At 40.6% G+C, this 18,433-nt stretch overlaps 1 protein-coding gene and 1 non-coding gene across 2 annotated transcripts; both read right to left on the reverse strand.

Annotated features, from left to right (window-relative positions):
- Nucleotides 1-2,351: 2,351 nt before the first annotated feature.
- On the reverse strand, nucleotides 2,352-13,897 carry LOC139761934 (uncharacterized protein KIAA1143 homolog). The gene is made up of 4 exons (XM_071686619.1): nucleotides 13,647-13,897; nucleotides 9,947-10,009; nucleotides 8,022-8,148; nucleotides 2,352-2,642 (listed from the first exon to the last, which is right to left on the reverse strand). Exons 1-4 carry the CDS (start codon nucleotides 13,764-13,766, stop codon nucleotides 2,437-2,439), a joined length of 516 nt encoding a protein of 171 aa, XP_071542720.1. The 5' UTR covers nucleotides 13,767-13,897; the 3' UTR covers nucleotides 2,352-2,436.
- A 2,131-nt stretch (nucleotides 13,898-16,028) lies between these two features.
- TRNAK-CUU (transfer RNA lysine (anticodon CUU)) lies at nucleotides 16,029-16,101 on the reverse strand. The gene has a single exon. It is a non-coding gene; the product is annotated as a tRNA-Lys (tRNA).
- Nucleotides 16,102-18,433: the final 2,332 nt, after the last annotated feature.

The raw sequence follows: 18,433 nt of genomic DNA on the forward strand, positions 1-18,433 counted from the left end.
ATTTGTTGTCTCATCATTTGCTGTTGCTCTTTTCATCTTCTCCAGATGCTCTGGTCTGATGGGCAGGAGAGATACTACGTTTATATTCTCAAACATTTGTCCTCCTCTATTCTCTAGTGAGTGTGTGTCTCTCTTATCTGTGCATACCTAGTCTCTGTAGGAGTCAATGCTCTGCTTAAAAAACATGGTTTACTTTTCTGTATCAATGTAGAATCAATGCCTGTCTGACTAGTGTCATACTGAAGATCAAATGGTTATAGAATGCTAACACTGAAGAGGATGTCACTATCTGCTTGACCTTGTCTAGAGCTTCCATCTGTACTCTTCCCAATTGCCATTCAACATCTTTGTTAGTACTAGAAACATCTCTGTAACCTACTTCATCCCTATCCTGTTCCTCCATGCTACTTGGCACACTCATATCAGTATTCTGTGCTCATGGACAGCCTCTAAAAGGCAGAGGACACCTTTTCTATTTTCATGTATTTATTCAGTGCATGTGAATCAAGGCAAATTCTAGTGTCACCTGATTTCTTGTTTCCAATGACCTTATGACTTACTCATTCTGATGCTTCATCCACTTTGGCTATGAGATTGATTTTCTGTAATTCACTATCCTTATCATAAACCCTTTGATTAATATTGGCTGGCACTATACATGATGATACTGCTACTGGATTAGATGATGAATCAAATCATTAGTCTGACAGGACCAGATAATTTCCTGAGCTCTTCTGAAAACACATCACTGTAATTTGAGAACACATCTTGAACTGTACTAATATTCTCATAATTCACAGATATCAGATTCATCTGTTCAGATGCTTTCTTGCCCAAAATTGAAACAAGATCCTCTTCTACAACAATAAACTCAACAGAATACTTCTTTTTTGTCTTACAACTGATGAAAACAATTCTACACTTTCCCATTGAGATTATCTTTGTAGAATTTCACACGTACAACACTGTATCACAGAGCTTTAACTGTTTGTCAGGCACTAAATGTTGGGGAATAACATTCATACTTGTGCCACACAAACTTGAAACTTCACCTATCTCCACGGATGTCATGATGGCCTTGTTGCTATAATGTGTTGAAAGCTTAATAACAATCTGGACATTGGGGTCATTTTCTGCGTCTGCATCCTACTAAACACCATTGACCATACTTCTCTTAAAACACTTGTCTGGTTTTGATCTGCATTTACTTTCAAAGTGATTCTTCTTCTTGCACTTGTTATATATCATACCATAAGTTGGGTATTCGTCCTTTTTCCAAATATGCTTGTTGCTACAGAAATTGCATTCAATCATGGGTGTCTGTCTAGGTGTGGTCCTTATGTTGGATGCATTCATTTCATTTGTCTTCTTCATTTGTTTCTTCAAAGTCATCTTGTTGATAGCTTCTGGTCCTTCACTGTGAATTACTTCTGCCTACTTCTTTAGTGCTTGGTGTGCCACACATATTTTCATAGCTGCATCAAAATTGAGGTTATCCTCTTAAAAGGCTTTCTAATGACAAGTCATCTGGGCTGGGCATCAAAATACTGACTAATCTCTCATTTTCTTTCAGATCTCCATATTCACATTCTTTGCACAGAATTCTGCATCTGGTGGTATATGAATCCAGATTCTCCTGTTTGTTGAATACACCTTTGAAATCTATACCTGTCAGCCAGTACACTTCTTTGGGGCAAAATGTGCATCATATTCAGCAAGTACATTTTGTAGCACTGCAGCTGGTTAGGGGTTAGGCTGGTTATCTACTAGTGCTGAGATCTCAAATGAATTATCCCTGTCAAGTAATTCATCTCCACTCAAGGTTTGCAGTAGTGAAACTCTCTCCTCATCAGGTTTCTTCTTAAAACCTACTCCCAGAACATAGAGGTTATATTTTTACTTACAGGTCTTCCAAGCTTTTTCAGTGTCACCTATTACGCTAATTTTGCCAAGGACGGAAAGTTGTGAAGCTACCATTTGTACCATGTTGTTACATCGCAGCTTGATTTTGCCTCTATAATTGGAACAGGGGCTTGTCATATCTTTTCCTTCAGTCACTGTAGTCTGTGATGACTGATGATGTTTTCACACTTGCTACCATGTTTTTTTCACTTGTTTGTGCATCTTACGAAGGTTTAATATTACATCGAAGAAAGAGACCAAAATCACCTTGCTCAGTATATTCTCAAAGAAAATGATCACTTACATTCTTAAGAATGTCATCAAAGTAGCTGGTTGCTTACAGAAAAATGTGCTAAGGCAGGCTGTAATGAATATAAATACAGTCGTACTAATCTCCCCGCTAAAGTATTTGTTTCAAGCTGTGGAATTATGGTATTGAAAGTTTGACAGTTAATAATATCAGTATTTATTTCTTCCTTACAAAAACTAGGATGTTAAAACAAGTTTTCATATAGAGAATGAAAAAAAATATAGTTAATATTCTTCATCTTCCTCATCTTCATTAAAAGATAAAAGCTTCTTTTTCAGTAAATCTTTCTTCTTTTCTTTTTTAGATTTCTTCTCAGATTTCTCTGCTCCCTCATCACCCTTTAACTTCTTTGGATCTGTTTTTCCTTCCTTGTCTTCTCCAATACGTTTTGTTGGCTTGCGAAACATGATTTTTCCATCCGTTGGAGGTTCTGGGAAAAAATGGGGGTAAAATCAGAGGGACACACATACCTATATGTGGATGAGAAGGAAAGAGGGGTAATTGGACATTTCTGCATTACATACTAATTTATAAGCTGAGAGGGGCAGCTGGTTGGATGTCTGATCATTACCTGGTGGAGGTGGAGGTGAAGATTTGTAGAATTTTTGGAAAAGGGGAAATGAGAGGGGTTTGAAGAAGGTGGTGAAAGTGAATGAGTTTGGAAAAGAGACATGTTGAGAAATACCAGGAGAGAATGAGTATAGAATGGTAAAATGTTATGAACAAAAAAGCAAGGGGAGGAGGTATGCTGGTATGCATGAGAAAAGTGTGTGACATGTGGTAGGTGAGTAGGTAAGAGAGGGCAGCGAGTGGTGGGCTGATGAAGTAAAGCTGTCAGTGAAAAAGAAAAGAGGTATGTGTGTGATACTTAAAGGGAAGGAGTGCCAGCATTGGGAGGCATACAAGAGAAAGCAGCAGGTCAAGAATAAAGTGCAGGGGCTGAAAAAAGGGCAAATAAAAGTTAGAGTGAGTAAGTACGAGCAAACTTCAGGGATAGTCAGATGTTTTAGAAGGTGGATGATAGTGTGAGAAAACAAAAAACAAATGGAAACACTGGCAACATATAGTAATGAGGTGAAAAGGAAATAAACTGAGTTCTCTGAATGTTTGGTGAGTGGTTGATCATACAATGGCAGACATAGGGCCTTTGAGTTGGGAGGTATGTGAAACAAGAGATTCACAGCGAGTGGTTTGTGAGACACAAGAGGTGATGAAAGCCTAGCATGTGAAATGTGGCAAGATGGCTGGAGTGAATGGCATTGCAGTTGAATTTCTTATAAAAAAAAAAAAGGGATACTGTGTTGATGAAAGGTCAGTCAGGATTTTCAATATGTATGGATCTTGGTGAGGTGCCTGAGAAATGGCAGAGCACATTTATAGTGCTATCTAATAATGGCTTGGGAAACTAAAGTGAGTGTTTGAATTACAAAGGTGTAAGTTTGTTGGCTGTAGCTGGTAAGTTGCATGGAAGAGTGGTGATTCACAGGATGGTGGCATGTACAAGACGTCAGATTAGGGAGGAACGCTGTGGTTTCAGGACTGGAAATGGAGACGTGGATTGGGTGTTTGCTGTGGAGAATGTATGACAAATACTTAGTGAAACAGAAAGATTTGTATGTGCCATTTAAGAATCTGAATAAAGCATATGATTAGGTTGATAAAGATGATTTGTAGAATTGTAAAAAAAAGGTTATCAATATGTGATGTGGGAGAAAAGCTATTACAAGCAAAGAGGAGTTTTTATTAAGAGAGTAAGTATGTAAGCAAAAAGGTAGAATGGAAGGTGAATGAAAACCAGTAAAGGTGGGTCTACAGCAGGAGTGTGTGATGTCACCATGGTTGTTTAATATGCTTATGGATGTGGCGGTAAGGGAAATGCTAGGGTCTTTGAGAGAAGGGCAGGCATATAGTTTGTAGGAGGTTAGGAGGCTTGGGAAGTGAGTCACTTGTTGCTTGCTACTGACATGGCACTTGGTTCCTATTTCTCCTTTAGTGCCACCTTGGATGACTAACATTTCTTCACCCCCTGACACTCCTCTTACTAATCCTATGCCCCTCCCTGCAATCTCTTTTCAGGCTGTCCGAAAAGTGCTTCTCTCTCTGGACAAAGCAAGGGTTATGGTCCTGATGGCATCCATCCCTGTGTACTGAAAGAGTGCCCCCCTAAATTTGCACCTGTGAATATTAATCTGTTCTGTTTCTGTTTAAAAACCAAAACTTTTCCTTCTCCTTGGAAGCATGGATTGATACATTCCACTTCTAAGAAGGGTGACCATTCTAACCTCTCTAACCATCGTCCTATTGCTTTGATATCTACCATTTCCAAAGTCTTTGAATCCCTCCTCAATTCCCTTCTCACAGATCACCAGTATGGCTTCCATAAGGTGAGATCCACAGATGATACTCTTTCGTATCTTAGTAATGTCTGGTCATTATCAATGAAAGATTTGGGGGTCAAGTGTAGTTGCCCGTGACATATAAAAAGCTACTGACATGGTGTGGCATTGGGGTCTTATCTCTAAACTCCCTCCTTTGGCTTCCCTTCCTCACTTTGCTGCTTCATATCTAACTTCCTCTCCAGCCGATCTATCTCTGTGGTTGTTGATGGATCAGACTTTCCCCTTTTCTCCATCAACAGTGGTGTTCCTCAAGGTTCTGCCATGTCCCATACACTTTTTCTCCTTTTTTCGATGATATTCTCTCCTCCACAAATAGTCAAATGCACTCATATGCCAACAACTCAACACTGCATTCATCCACATCCTTCAATTCTACTCCTTCTCTCACTCAATCCACATTTCATCTTCACACAGCTTTTTCTTGAGTTTGGAAAGTGTGTGAGAGGAGGAAGATGAAAGTTAATGTAAATAACATTAAGGTGATAAAGTTGAAATTTAGCAGAAGAGTGAGACAAGTTGGTCTGAGGGTGAATTTGAATGGGATGAAGCTGAAGGGAAGTGGAACTATGGATGGAACTAAGAAAATTGAAGTGAACCACTGGATGGATGTAGGGGATACTTTGAGGAATGTGTAAAGGGAGAGTTCACTGTTTGTCAGGGCAATAGAGGAGTATATCTGATGATATAGTCCTTACGATGGTGCAGAATGAATGTGACTCGTGCCATGAATGTAAAAGGATGAAAGAGAGTGGATGCGTTGGAAAGGTAATGCCAGAGGAGAAGAAGTAGTCTGAGGAGAAATGAAACTGTAAGAGAAAGGCATAGTAGGACGAGGAGTATGATTGAAAAATTTGAAGGGGATGTGCTTAAATGGTTGGACCTAAGGAAAGGATGAGCAAAGAGAGACTAACTAAGAGGACATATGTATCAGAAGTGGAGGAAGCAAGGGGAAGGGGAAGCCTAAAAAGGAGGTGGAAGGATGAAGTGAAAGATGCTCTGAGTTATAAGGGGCTTAACTTGCAAAAAGTGAGAGGAGTGCACGGAACAAAGAAAAATTGGAATGTAGTATACAGGGGGTTTTATGCTGTCAATGGGCTGGACCAGGGTATATGAAGAAGTCATGGGAAACCATGGAAGAGTTTGTGAGCTTGGCTGTGGACAGAGGGCTCTAGTTTCAGTGCAATATACTGTACATTACACTCTGAGAGTGGATCTGAGCAAAGAAGTCCCTTTTTTTGTCTGTTCCAGATGCCACCTCACTGTTTGTGAAATTGCCCTGTTCTTGAAAGGCAGTCTGACCACCCACTCCATAAACTTGGCTATTTAACTGCCTAATTCACAAACTCCACCATGCATTGAGCAAGCTTGCCTTTAATTATTCCACGTTTTATATTTATCCTGTAGCCACTTTCTAACTTAGAAAAGACAATTCCACTTAAATTAGAAAGATCCTTTTTTGCTTTGCTACATTTAAACTGAGACACTAACACCGTATTGTTATTACGCTCATCAATAGGACCCAATGATTTTGTACTATGGGTAAACATCTCAAAGCCAGTTGCACTATCTCCTTTCATGCTTCCTGTCTTGCATGTCTGGCAGGAGGACTGTTCTCCTCTCTATCACTTGAGATCTGCTGTGTTGGTATTGACTGAAGTTACTGAATGTGGAGCATCTTCTGCAATTGGGGTTTTAATTTACTCCCTGTTGCAGTAAACAGTAATTCATGTGGTACTGCTCTTGCCTGTCTGAAATACATTATGTACTTATTGTAATTTATAATGATAATCATGTCAATTGATATGTCATTTGGTGCTGGTTTTGCCAACTGAAAATCAAGAATAAAACATTTCACAAGCTAAATGGTTTAACTATGACTGATCATTTCAATAAAAATTTATATCTTTTACACACAATATACTCCAAATTTACAGAGAAGAGGTGAAAATGTGTTAAAATGAATTAATTCACATGTGTGGGAGCATTTGAAATCCAAGTTTCATCTGCATACTCCATATGGAATCCTGGGAGTTGACAGTCTTTCAGTACTTCATGTGGTTCTTTAGGCATCTCGGGTAATGGCCCTCTGCTCCCAGGACTCGTCATCAGAAGGTGCTTAAAATCACCACCATAAATCCTATTTCTTATTTAGTGAAAAATTCAGCTGGAAGCTTTGATTTTAGACTACACTGTGGTTTAATTCCTGTTAGAACATGGTGAGGAGCCATTTAAACAGTTTCACGGCAGCTGCTATTCATTGTCCAATGTACAATCTGAACTCCATAATGCCTCTGAGCACACTTATCATCACGCATCCAGGCCATCAGTTTCGTCTTCAAGTCAGCATTGCTTCATTCAACAGAACCCTGACTCCAGAGATGTTGAGGATATTCATTCACTCAGACAAGTTCTGACTATTATAATGACAAGTTGTGTATCACCTGTGAATCTAATTCCCTGCTTATGTCAGATTGTAAGATGCATGGAGCTTCAAATTAAAGAAATATTAAGAGTTCATGTACCAACTCAGCTGCTGCCTTGGATTTCAGCAGATGGATGACATGAAATATAGTCAAATACTAAATGTAGTGTAATCTAAAACGGTAACTCCTAACTTTCAAGGTTTGCATATTAGTAAAATCCACTTGTTCATGTTCATTCAGGTCAGTTGCAGTCAGTGGGCAAAAAATGATTTCTAAAGCTGTTACCCATCTGTACCTATCCACAGTTCATCCCTCACACCATTTTATGTATTGCTGCATAAAAGAACCCTTGAAAACTTTTTGCATATTTCCCTTCCATCTCCATGACTAGTCACAATGAATTTTTACTTAAAGGAACATATCTCCATTTATGTAATGGATTCTACAGAAAAATGTGTTCCACTTTAAGGAATTTTGCTTTATGTCCATCTTTTCAGGAATGTATGTATCATGCTAAGTGAGGTTTTGGGGTATGTTTCTTGAGTTTGGCTACCTCACTCAAGGAAGTACAAAGTACTGCTAGAGAAAATTCTGTACAGTGTGATAAAGATGGTACCTGAAATACAAAAGCTGAGTTACAAGATGTTACAGGCCATAACATGGAACTAAGCAAAAGACTTTTTAGAAAATGTGGAAAGAAATATTTTCATAGTATCAGTGTAGTGGATAAGTTCAGTGATGAAACTGTGCATGTTAACAACACACATGATCTTGATATATTGTATGATTATGAAGAAAATTCATGAGATGGGGTATCATAACTGTAAAATCCCCTCCTGGTACTGTTCAGAGATAATCACAAATTGGTAATTACACACAACCCTCAGCATATCATGAACCTTCCTAGCTCCATAAACATGAGAATCTGAAAAAATTGAACTTCCTTACATATGACAACTTCACAACAATAAATTTTTTCCAACTAACCTTCATCTTTCTCTCTGGGACCTTGAACTTCCTCACTTATGCCATGTAGAAGGTCATCCAACTTCCCATCTTCACGAAGTGTGTTATACTCTTCTTGTGTCAAGTCACCTGGCCGTAAACTCACTACCTGATCAGTAATAACATTTCTGAGATGATTACAACTTATCATCTCAATAAGCACAGACTTTTATACTTGAGTTTTTGGTGAAATTTGCAAGAACATTAATATTACAAAGAAGCTAGTTACTGAGAGACAAATGAGAAGTCAGCACAGATATTGTCTCATATGACATTCGCCAATGCAGAAAAAACTGAGTTATATTGTTATATAAAGTGCTGTAAGACTTTTGACCATTTTCCAAACACATGATTTTATGGGGCACCTCTCCTCACTAAAATGGTGAGTAAGCTTATTCATACCTTTTGTTGGAAGGTGAGAGATACACATCTCTGATAATTACTGCCATACCTCCAATTTATCTTTATTCTAGAAGCAATCATGAAACTAGTTTCATTCTTGTGTCAGTAATATTCAGAGCTACTATACACAAATAAAATGATGGCCAGAAAAATACATGACTTTGGCAATGAAGGTAATTGCTGCAGAAAAAGTTATGAAGCATATGAGAATAATTCAAGCCTACAGTAGGACAGCCATGAATATACTGTTTTCAGCTGCTATCTAGGCAAGTTAGACCTGCAGTTAAACAAAACACTCTCTAAAATAATGAGAAAATGAGGTTACACACCTCATCCGTAAATATCAGTACACATGCAATGGAAATATAACCACAAGACTTTCTGCCAGCTTATTGCATACCTTTTAAGCACAAGTCAGACAGTACTGAAGTCTCTGAAGTTTTGTTAAACAGCTTTACCATGCATTCCTTCAAATGGAGGGTCAGGGTTGACCAGCAATTCTTTTTGACATGGAAGATATGGATTAGGTACATCAAAATGTTGAAGTTCCCTCTTAAAAGTACCAGAGATGACCCTTGACCAAGAAAGAACTAGTCTAAGGCAAATTACTGCAAGATCCAGAAAGATGACCTTGAGAAAACTAAAAAGTATATCCAAGGGTCTTGGAGAAAAGGGAAGGTCTATAGTATACTAAGGACAGGGTGCTTGCAAGGAATTCTTTATTTGTAGATGACATTGCTCTGATGGCAGACTCAAGAGAGAAACTCCAGAAGCTGATGTCTGAGTCTGGGAAGATGTGTGAAAGGAGGCAGCAGAGAATTTACATGAAAAAATAAGACAATGACATGAGGCAGGGGTTAAGACTGAAAAGGACCTGGAGGAAGTGGAATAATTTAGATATCTAGGAATGGAAATGGCAGCTGATGGACCCATGAGGAATGAAGGGAGTCAAAGAATGGAAGAGGAAGGCCAAAGTCCTGGAGGCACTGAGGAGAGTATGGGAAGAGGCAAGTTCTATCAGAGTAAAGATAGGTATGTCAGGAGGTATGCTAATCCTGACAGAATTGTATGGAAGTGAGTCTGGGACCCTGAAAAAAAAAGAACAGAAGAGAATACAAATGCTGGAAACTAATTACCTTAAGTGGGTTCACTGTGTAATAAATGACAAAATAAGAATGAAGTGAGGTACTACGTGCAGTCAGATTGAGAGAGATGACCAGGGTGTGCTGATGTGGAATGGACATATGGAGAGGATGCATGAAAAAAAAAATTGACAGAGAAGGTCTAAGAAGTGGAAGTAGAATGGCAGACCAAAAGGGAGAGAGAAGAATGGAGTTATAAAGGCTCTGAACATTCAGGAGGGTGACATATAGACATGCATGGGTCAGTTGCCTTTCTCCATATTAAGAGTTTAAAACATTCACAGTTTGTACAATTCACAACAATCAAGGACATCATGGCATCACAGAATTCTCTATACTTTTCTACAATATACATAAACATACCTGTGGCAACTCATCATCCTGGTCAGCTAAGTCTTCATCTGTTGCAGCAGGCATTACTGCATACTGAAAAAAAGGCACATTACTAAACTAATGTTCAAGATGCAACCAAACTTCAAATGACAATGATTTATTTCAGCCCAATTGAAGTGAATATGATTCAACTATAGTGGATTTTAACACACCCATATGCAAGTGGGGAGAATTCCATTCCAGTAGACACTGGCATAGGCTCTAACCAAACTTGCTTGATAGTACCCCTAATACAATTAACACCTCCCCATGATGAGAAGTAATCAGACTTAGCCCTAACATTAAAAGATTCTGTCTATAATGGTGAAACTGAACAAACTTTTTGTACAAGCGATCACAGACAAATTACTTTTGCATTAATTTCAGCAAAATATTTAAAGTAGTAAAGAGAACTTTATTTCTTTCATACTAGATCACTGTTTCCCTCATCAGCAAGATAGTGTCTGGAATAGAGGAAGAAAGGCTGTATCTGCTCACATCAATTATCTAGCTGTCATGTGCAATGCACTGAAACTAGAGCTTACAGTCCACAACCAGGCCCCACAGGCCTTTCAATGGTTTACCATGGAAAGTACAAGTATGCTGACCATGTATACCTCATTACAATTTTCTGTCTCTTGCTGAGAGTATGTCAATAAGAGCAAGGTTCTTAGGTTCAGCAAGGGTTGTGGGACAATTTAATTGGGAGGTAAGTTTGAATGGAGAAAAAGTGGAGGAAGTGAAGTGCTTTAGATATGTGGGAATGGATCTAGCAGCGCATGGAACTATGGAAGCGGAAATGAGTCACATGGTGGGGGAGGGGGCAAAGGCTATGGGAGCATTGAAGAATGTGTGGAAGGTGAGAACGTTATCTTGGAGAGTGAAAATGAGAATATTTGAATGAATAGTGGTTCCAACAATGTTACATGGTTGTGAGGCATGGGCTATAAATAGGGTTGTGCGGAGGATGGTGGATGTGTTGGAAATGAAATGTTTGAGGACAACATGTGGTGTGAGATGGTTTGATCGAGTAAGTAATGAAAGGGTAAGAGATATGTGTGGTAATAAAAAGTGTGGTTGAGAGAGCAGAAGAGGGTGTATTGAAATGGTTTGGTCACATGGAGAGAATGTGAGGAAAAATTGACAAAGAGGATATATGTGTCAGAGGTAAAGGGAACGAGGAGAAGCGAGAGATCAAATTGGAGGTGGAAGGATGGAATAAAAAGATTTCGGCTGATCGGGGCCTGAACATACAGGAGAGTGAAAGGCGTGCAAGGAATAGAGTGAATTGGAACGATGGGGGCAAATGGGGAGGTAATAACAAGAAGTGATGAAGGAAGAAGGAGATGGGGTGAATATTTTGAAGGTTTGTTGAATGTGTTTGATGGCTGAGTGGCAGATACAAGGTATTTTTGTCAGGGTGGTGTGCGAAGTGAGAGGGTCAGAGAGAATGGTTTATTGAAAAGAGAAGAGGTAGTGAAAGCTTTGTGGAAGATGAAAGCCACCAAGGCAACAGGTTTGGATGGTACTGCAGTGAATTAATAAAAAAAAAGGGGGTGACTGCATTACCGATTGGTTGGTAAGGGTATTAAATGTATGTATGGATTATGGTGAAGTGCCTGAGGATTGGTGAAATGCATGCATAGTGCCATTAAATAAAGGCAAAGGGGATAAAGGTGAGTGTTCAAATTACAGAGGCATAAGTTTGTTGAGCATTCCTGGGAAATTATATGGGAGAGTACTGATTTAGAGGGTAAAGGCATGTACAGAGCATAAGACTGGGGAGGAGCAGTGTAAATTTCAGAAGTGGTAGAGGACGTGTGGATCAGGTGTTTACTTTGGAGAATGTATGTGAGAAATACTTCGAAAAACAGATGGATTTGTACGTAGCATTTATGGATCTGAAGAAGGCATATGATAGGGTGGATAGAGATGCTTTGTGGAAGGTTTTAAGAGTATATGGTGTGGGAGGTAAGTGCCAGAAGCAGTGAAAATCTTTTACCAAGGATGTAAGGCATACGTATGAGTAGGAAGAGAGGAAAGTGATTGGTTCCCAGTGAATGTCATTTGCGGCAGGGGTGTGTGATGTCTCCATGGTTGTTTAATTTGTTTATGGATGGGGTGGTTCGGGAGGTGAATGCAACAGTTTTTGAGAGAGGGGCAAGTATGCAGTCAGTTCTGGATCAAACCACCTCACACCACATATTGTCCTCAAACATTTCAATTCCAACACCTCCACCTTCCTCCGCACAACCCTATCTATAACCCAAGCCTCACATCCATATAACATTCCTGGCACAACCATCCTTGAAAAATACCCATTTTGCTCTCTGAGATAAAATTCTCGCCCTCCACACATTCTTCAACAATCCCAGAACCTTCGCCCCCACCCTGTGACTCACTTCCGCTTCCATAGTTCCATCCGCTGCTAAATACAAATATATATATATATATATATATATATATATATATATATATATATATATATATATATATACATACATATATATATTTCAATTTCATTCGCCATTTCCCATGTTAGTGAGGTAGTGTTAAGAACAGAGGACTGAACATTTGAGGGAACATCCTCACTTGGCCCCCTTGAGTGAAAAAGATTTTGAGCGATTGGTGCCTGAACATGCAAGAGGGTGAAAGGTGTGCAAGGAATAGAGTGAATTGGAACGATGTGGTATACCGGGGTTGACGTGCTGTCAAGGGATTGAATCAGGGCATGTGAAGTGTCTGGAGTAAACCATGGAAAGTTCTGTGGGGCCTGGATGTGGAAAGGGAGCTGTGGTTTCGGGCATTATTGCATGACAGCTAGAGACTGAGTGTGAACGAATGGGGCCTTTGTTGTCTTTTCCTAGCGCTACCTCGCACACATGAGGGGGGGAGGGGGATGGTATTCCATGTGTGGCGAGGTGGCGATGGGAATGAATAAAGGCAGACAGTGTGAATTGTGTGCATGGGTATATATGTATGTGTCTGTGTGTGTATATATATGTGTACACTGAGATGTATAGGTATGTATATTTGCGTGTGTGGACGTGTATGTATATACATGTGTATGGGGGTGGGTTGGGCCATTTCTTTCGTCTGTTTCCTTGCGCTACCTCGCAAACGCGGGAGGCAGCGACAAAGCAAAATAAACAAGAAATATATATATATATATATATATATATATATATATATATATATATATATATATATATATATATATATATATATTTCTTTTTATACATATCTACCATTTCACCACAGACATATGGTAAAGTATAAAAGTACAACAAAACTCTCCTAGGCGTTATTCCTATATTGCATTCTGAAGTAAAGAATTGGAAATCAATAAATTTCCCATAGCCCATACAAGTTAGTCTATTTATAATAATTCATGGTGGAAATATGCGAACAAAAGTACCTAATCTAAGTTTTTATTCTCTACGTTAATCGAACCAAAAGTAATGAAGACTTTCGATAAGACAGACACGTTGTAGTGTTAAAGAGATTCTTTATAAGTATCAAGTTAAAGTCGTCACTAATATGGACTTGAACTATTATGAAGATTCGGAAGAAAAGCTGGTGCCATAAGTGGACGACACCTTCCATCAGAATTCAACTATTGCTACGCTGAAAACTACTGCTTAGTTCTCGATCTCCATACAGCGATTTTACATAATACCGTCAACTGTACCTTCTCTGAGAGTCCATGGTCTTCCTTGTAACCCACCCGTTCCTTGAACCTCTTCAGAAAAGCTGGTTCCTCCGGCTTAGAGAAGGTAACATTGACTCGTTTACCAGTCCAGCCTGCCATATCTACACTCTAACGTATAACTAGTTATCTTCTCTCTTCATCCAGGCGAATACATCTTCCAATAAAGAGGTACAACCTTGACGCCTCTAAATGTAAACAAACATCAACTCGAGCAAGGGATCGTATGATCCTAACGCATAAACTAACGTGGGCGAACAACCTTCCTAGCGAATATATTAGACAGAGAAGAAAGTTTGTATATATCTTATTCTTGGTCCTAGGAGATATATTTCCATATAAACAGTGTGTACATATTTTGTCAAGATAAAATCAATCACAATCAATCAACCATTGGCGAGGATTTATCATATTAGTTGATGAAACAGAGGAAACTCTCAGTCTCGTCAAAACATTCTCTCTTCCAGGGAATCCACCCAACCCTCTACTGAATGTAGCGCAGCCTTTGCGCGACAAAAGCCTATAAACAAGGGGTCCTGGTGTAATAACCCCAGGACTCCTTTGTGAAATGGGCCTTAGAGTTATATGATGATAATAATGAACAATAATGATATTACTTTGAAAAATAAATATAATAGTTATCCCAACTTAAGTTTTGTTTTCTCTTATTTTCTTATTATAGAATATGAAAATTTTAATGGTTAACTTAAGATATAGTGAAACATGAGGAGGACGAGGAGAATGTAGTACGTCAGTGTTTTCATCCAGGTTTCCCCGCAGCCCAAGGATTCTGCGAGCATCCTTCAAGGGTTTCATGAATATCTATTGTAACTAGAATTGCTAGGAAGCTATGATGCTTGTGATCTATATAACAGGAACTCGTTTATTTTGAGCTTACACAATGGTTGCTACGAATTTGGTGAAGGTCTGTGTTCCATAAAAGACACCATGATCTTTATATGGTTCCTCCACCAGAAGAAAAAAGTCAGAGAATACTGACATTTGCACTGATTGACTAAACTCTAACGTCAAATGAAAACCAATCCATTGCAACGGAGACCAGTCCTACCACAGAAGTATCCAACGCACATTACAAACACCAAAACTTATCTCAGGGAAAAAAGTATTTCTTTTTTGGTCAGTAGTGAACATCAGATTCTACAAGTCTTGCCATCGTCAACATTTGCTTCCTAATGCAAATTATTGCGAGACACCGGAAACTGTGTACAAGACCCTGATATTAATCTTCGCCAACCTGCTGAAGTGCTAACCCACTTCTCTAACAGAGACCCAATATTATGCAAAATCTAATGAAGTAAAGAATTTTTTATCACACATGCTCGCTATTTCCCGCGTGAGCGAGGTAGTAACAAGAGAAGATGACTGAGGCTTATAGGAAAAACTCCTCACTTGGTCCCTGCCTCTTTTCTTTCTTTTGGAATGTAATACAGGAAGGGAGGATATCTGGCCACCATTTCCCGCTGTACCAGGGGTTTTGTTACTTTCATGAGCGTGACATACTGAGAGTGTTACTACCATTACAGTGACATAGGCGGTATTACCACAGTGACAGTGACAGTCCGGCAGTGTTACCACCATGCCTGTGACATACCGGTAGTATTGACACCATGAAAGTGACATTCCAGCAGGGTTACCACCATGAGTGTGACATACTGGAAGTGTTACTATCATGATAGTGACATACTGGCAGTGTTATCACCGTAACAGAAACAAACTGTCTGCATTACCACTCTGACTGACATACCAGCAGTGTTGCCACCTTGACAATGACACACCAGCAGTGCTATCACCATGACAGTGACAAACCAGCAGTGTTACCACTGTTGCAATGACAATGGAAGTGTTACCCACCTGACAGTTACATACCGTCCGTGCTACCAACATGACAGTGACATTCTGGAAGCGTTACCACAATGACATTTTGTGTGTTAATCCATGACAGTGACATGCCGGCAGTTTTCCCACCCTGACAGTGACACACCGCAGTGTAAACACCATGACAGTGAGTGGCATCAGTACCATCATTACTGGTAGTGTTACCAATATGACAGTGACAGATGTGGATGTAACCAAAATGAGTGACAGGTGCCAGTATTACCAGCATGAACGTGAGAGATGCCAATTCGAGAGGTAATAAGGTGAGTGTCACGCAGTGCAGTGTAGCCTTCATGACAGTGACAGATACTAACCTTACCAGTATGACCGTGACAGAAGTCAGTGTTGCCACTGTGGCACTGGCAAGCTGGCAGTGTCCATGACAACAACTTGAATACATAGAGAGATTCTCATAGTTGTCAGTGTTGCCATCTTGGTACAGATAAAGATTGTAAAAAAAATATATGTCGCCCAACGTGGGGCTCGAACCCACGACCCCGAGATTAAGAGTCTCGTGCTCTACCGACTGAGCTAGCCGGGCTGTGCAACATAGACAGTTTCTTCTAATTAATACTGGTGTTGTGTACCAAAACAGGTGTTATATGGCGCCAACATAATTGTTTAATAAAAGGATAATTATCCCTAACAGAAGATCTGTGTCGACATTTTGAAGTCTATAACAGAATACTGTGATAACATTTTGTTCTTCTGTTCACCGTGTGGCCTCCGTCCTTCTCTGGGTGAGCCTGTTATATACAAGATGATCCAAAAGTCAGTATTGACTTTGTTGAAAAATGAGAAGTGTTCTCTGTGAGTCTTGATCGCTGATGGACGCGGATGACGTGTGGTGATAGCAGCTACGCTGGTTCCATTTTTGGGTAAGCTTAGCGTGCGCGAAGCTGTGCAAGTTAATGCTGGAGGGTTGGGTTTTTTTTTTTTCTTGTCGTGTCGTTTCGATTATATCTTGGTAAGTTCGTGGATGAGCTGATCACGTCTCCTCAAGAACAGAAGCGGTTCTCTTTTTTTTTTCTAGGTTTACCGACCAACTCTTGAAATGCATTTGTCTACTGGCCCCGGCCTGTGAAATCGTTCAAATTGTTCTTTTAGTGTTTTCTAATTTCTTTCTTCTTTTTAAACGAAGTGCTGCTACTGTACCACCACACCTCGTACACTTATTATCCATCTGGAACCTAAGACAGAAAATTTCTCATACTATCTTTTTTTTTTTAACGAAATAGATCCTGATCGTGTGTGAATGTTACGTTCCCTTAGTGTGTGTTGGCCTGCACTCACATCCTTCGTGCGCTGTTACTCCCTGTGTTACCTCTACTGCGACATCGTGTGACAGGCCATCTTCAGTAGCACATCGTGTGTCACTCGTAAAGTCACATCGTGCAACAGGCCATCTTCACTTGTCACGCAGTATGCCTAGTTAACTTCACTGCCTCACCGTGAGACATGTTCACTGTCACACGTCTGCTAGGTTATACTCACTGTTTCACCGTGTGACAGGTCATTTTCACTGCCACACCGTGCGTTACCCGTGAAGTTACATCATTTGACAGGTCATCTTCACTGCTACACTGTTTGCCTGATTACCTTCATTGCTACATGGTACGGTCACGTCTTCCCTCCCACACCGTATACCTACACATCTCGCTATTGTGTCTTTCTCTTGTGATGGTGAGGACTGAACAAGGGGTAGGGCAACACGAGTAACAAGAACAACGACACAGTGGTATATTGGGTAATGTGCAGAGGCGGGGAGCTGGTGCGAGTGGTGTAGGGATATGGTCAGGAAGGGTGAGCTGAAGAAGGTAAGGTGAGATGGTGGAGGTAGCTACTGCCTGGCTGGAGATACGTGTCGCAGGTGCAGGTGTAGGAGGTGAGGCAAGAGTCCTATCAGCGAGGTGCTTGGCTACTGGGTTCTCGTGGATCTTCTGAAGGGGGGAGGGGCGAACCGATGTCCTGAGTTAATGGGGGGTTGCCATGCTTTGTGGTACATGCGGGCCATGCCACAGGTCCCGTAGTTCAAGCAGCTTCGCGATACGGGCGGTGGCGATGTCTCATGTGAGTCCTGCCAAAGGGCTAAAGTGAAATTGCGGCATCGCAGAACTCGCCACGAAAGGTGAAAAGGCTAGAGTCACAGGATGTGTTACGACTGACGGTATAGAAGCCCCAAGGGCTCCCTTAAGGCTGCCAGGAGTCACACAGCTAAGAGTTCAGGCCCCAGAGTGGGGCGGCTGAGTGTGGTCAGAGGTAAGCTGACTGCCCCGTAATAGACTATCTTCGGTCATGCTAATATTTCTGTGAGGCAATGAAGTCAGCCAAGGTGTGGGTGGTGATGGCGGTTCCGTGAGATGATACAACAAGCTCTTCGCTGGTGGGAGGCCAGAGGAGGTGGGCCTTCCGTTGTTAAAGGGTGGGAGTTGCTCCCTGTGATCGCTGGCCTAGATCAACATGAGGTCAGTGTGAGGTTAGCCTTAGTTGCTTAATGCGGACGTGTGGTGAGGTGGTTCGAGAACAGTAGTATCGTGGCTAACGACACTTTACTGCCCATGCCTGTATAGTCACACTATGTGTGGAGTTACTTCGACTTACACATTGTGTATCACCTCGGCTTTACCACATCGTGTGGTATAGTCTTTATGGAACAGCATTAACTTCACGACCACACTGTATGTCATCACATTCCACCATCATCCACCCCAGGTGCAGCATCATACCTCCCCCACCCCACCCAGTATATCAGACGACCGTCCCGCTCCGCACCGTGTACATGACACTACGTCCCACACCGTGTACCGCCTCACCCCATGACGAATCTTACCTTGTCCCTCACCGTGTCCCGCCCCACCCCACACCGTTTACCG

The sequence above is a fragment of the Panulirus ornatus genome, chromosome 42 (genome assembly GCF_036320965.1).
Source record: "Panulirus ornatus isolate Po-2019 chromosome 42, ASM3632096v1, whole genome shotgun sequence".
Classification (NCBI taxonomy): Eukaryota; Metazoa; Arthropoda; class Malacostraca; order Decapoda; family Palinuridae; genus Panulirus; species Panulirus ornatus.

Coding starts and splice junctions, on each gene's coding strand:
- LOC139761934 (XM_071686619.1), bottom strand. CDS start 13,766: ATGGCAGGCTGGACTGGTAAACGAGTCAATGTTACCTTCTCTAAGCCG. Junction 10,010..13,646: donor ACCATGGACTCTCAGAGAAG/GTACAGTTGACG, acceptor CCTTTTTTTCAG/TATGCAGTAATGCCTGCTGC. Junction 2,643..8,021: donor TCCCAGAGAGAAAGATGAAG/GTTAGTTGGAAA, acceptor ATTTTTTCCCAG/AACCTCCAACGGATGGAAAA.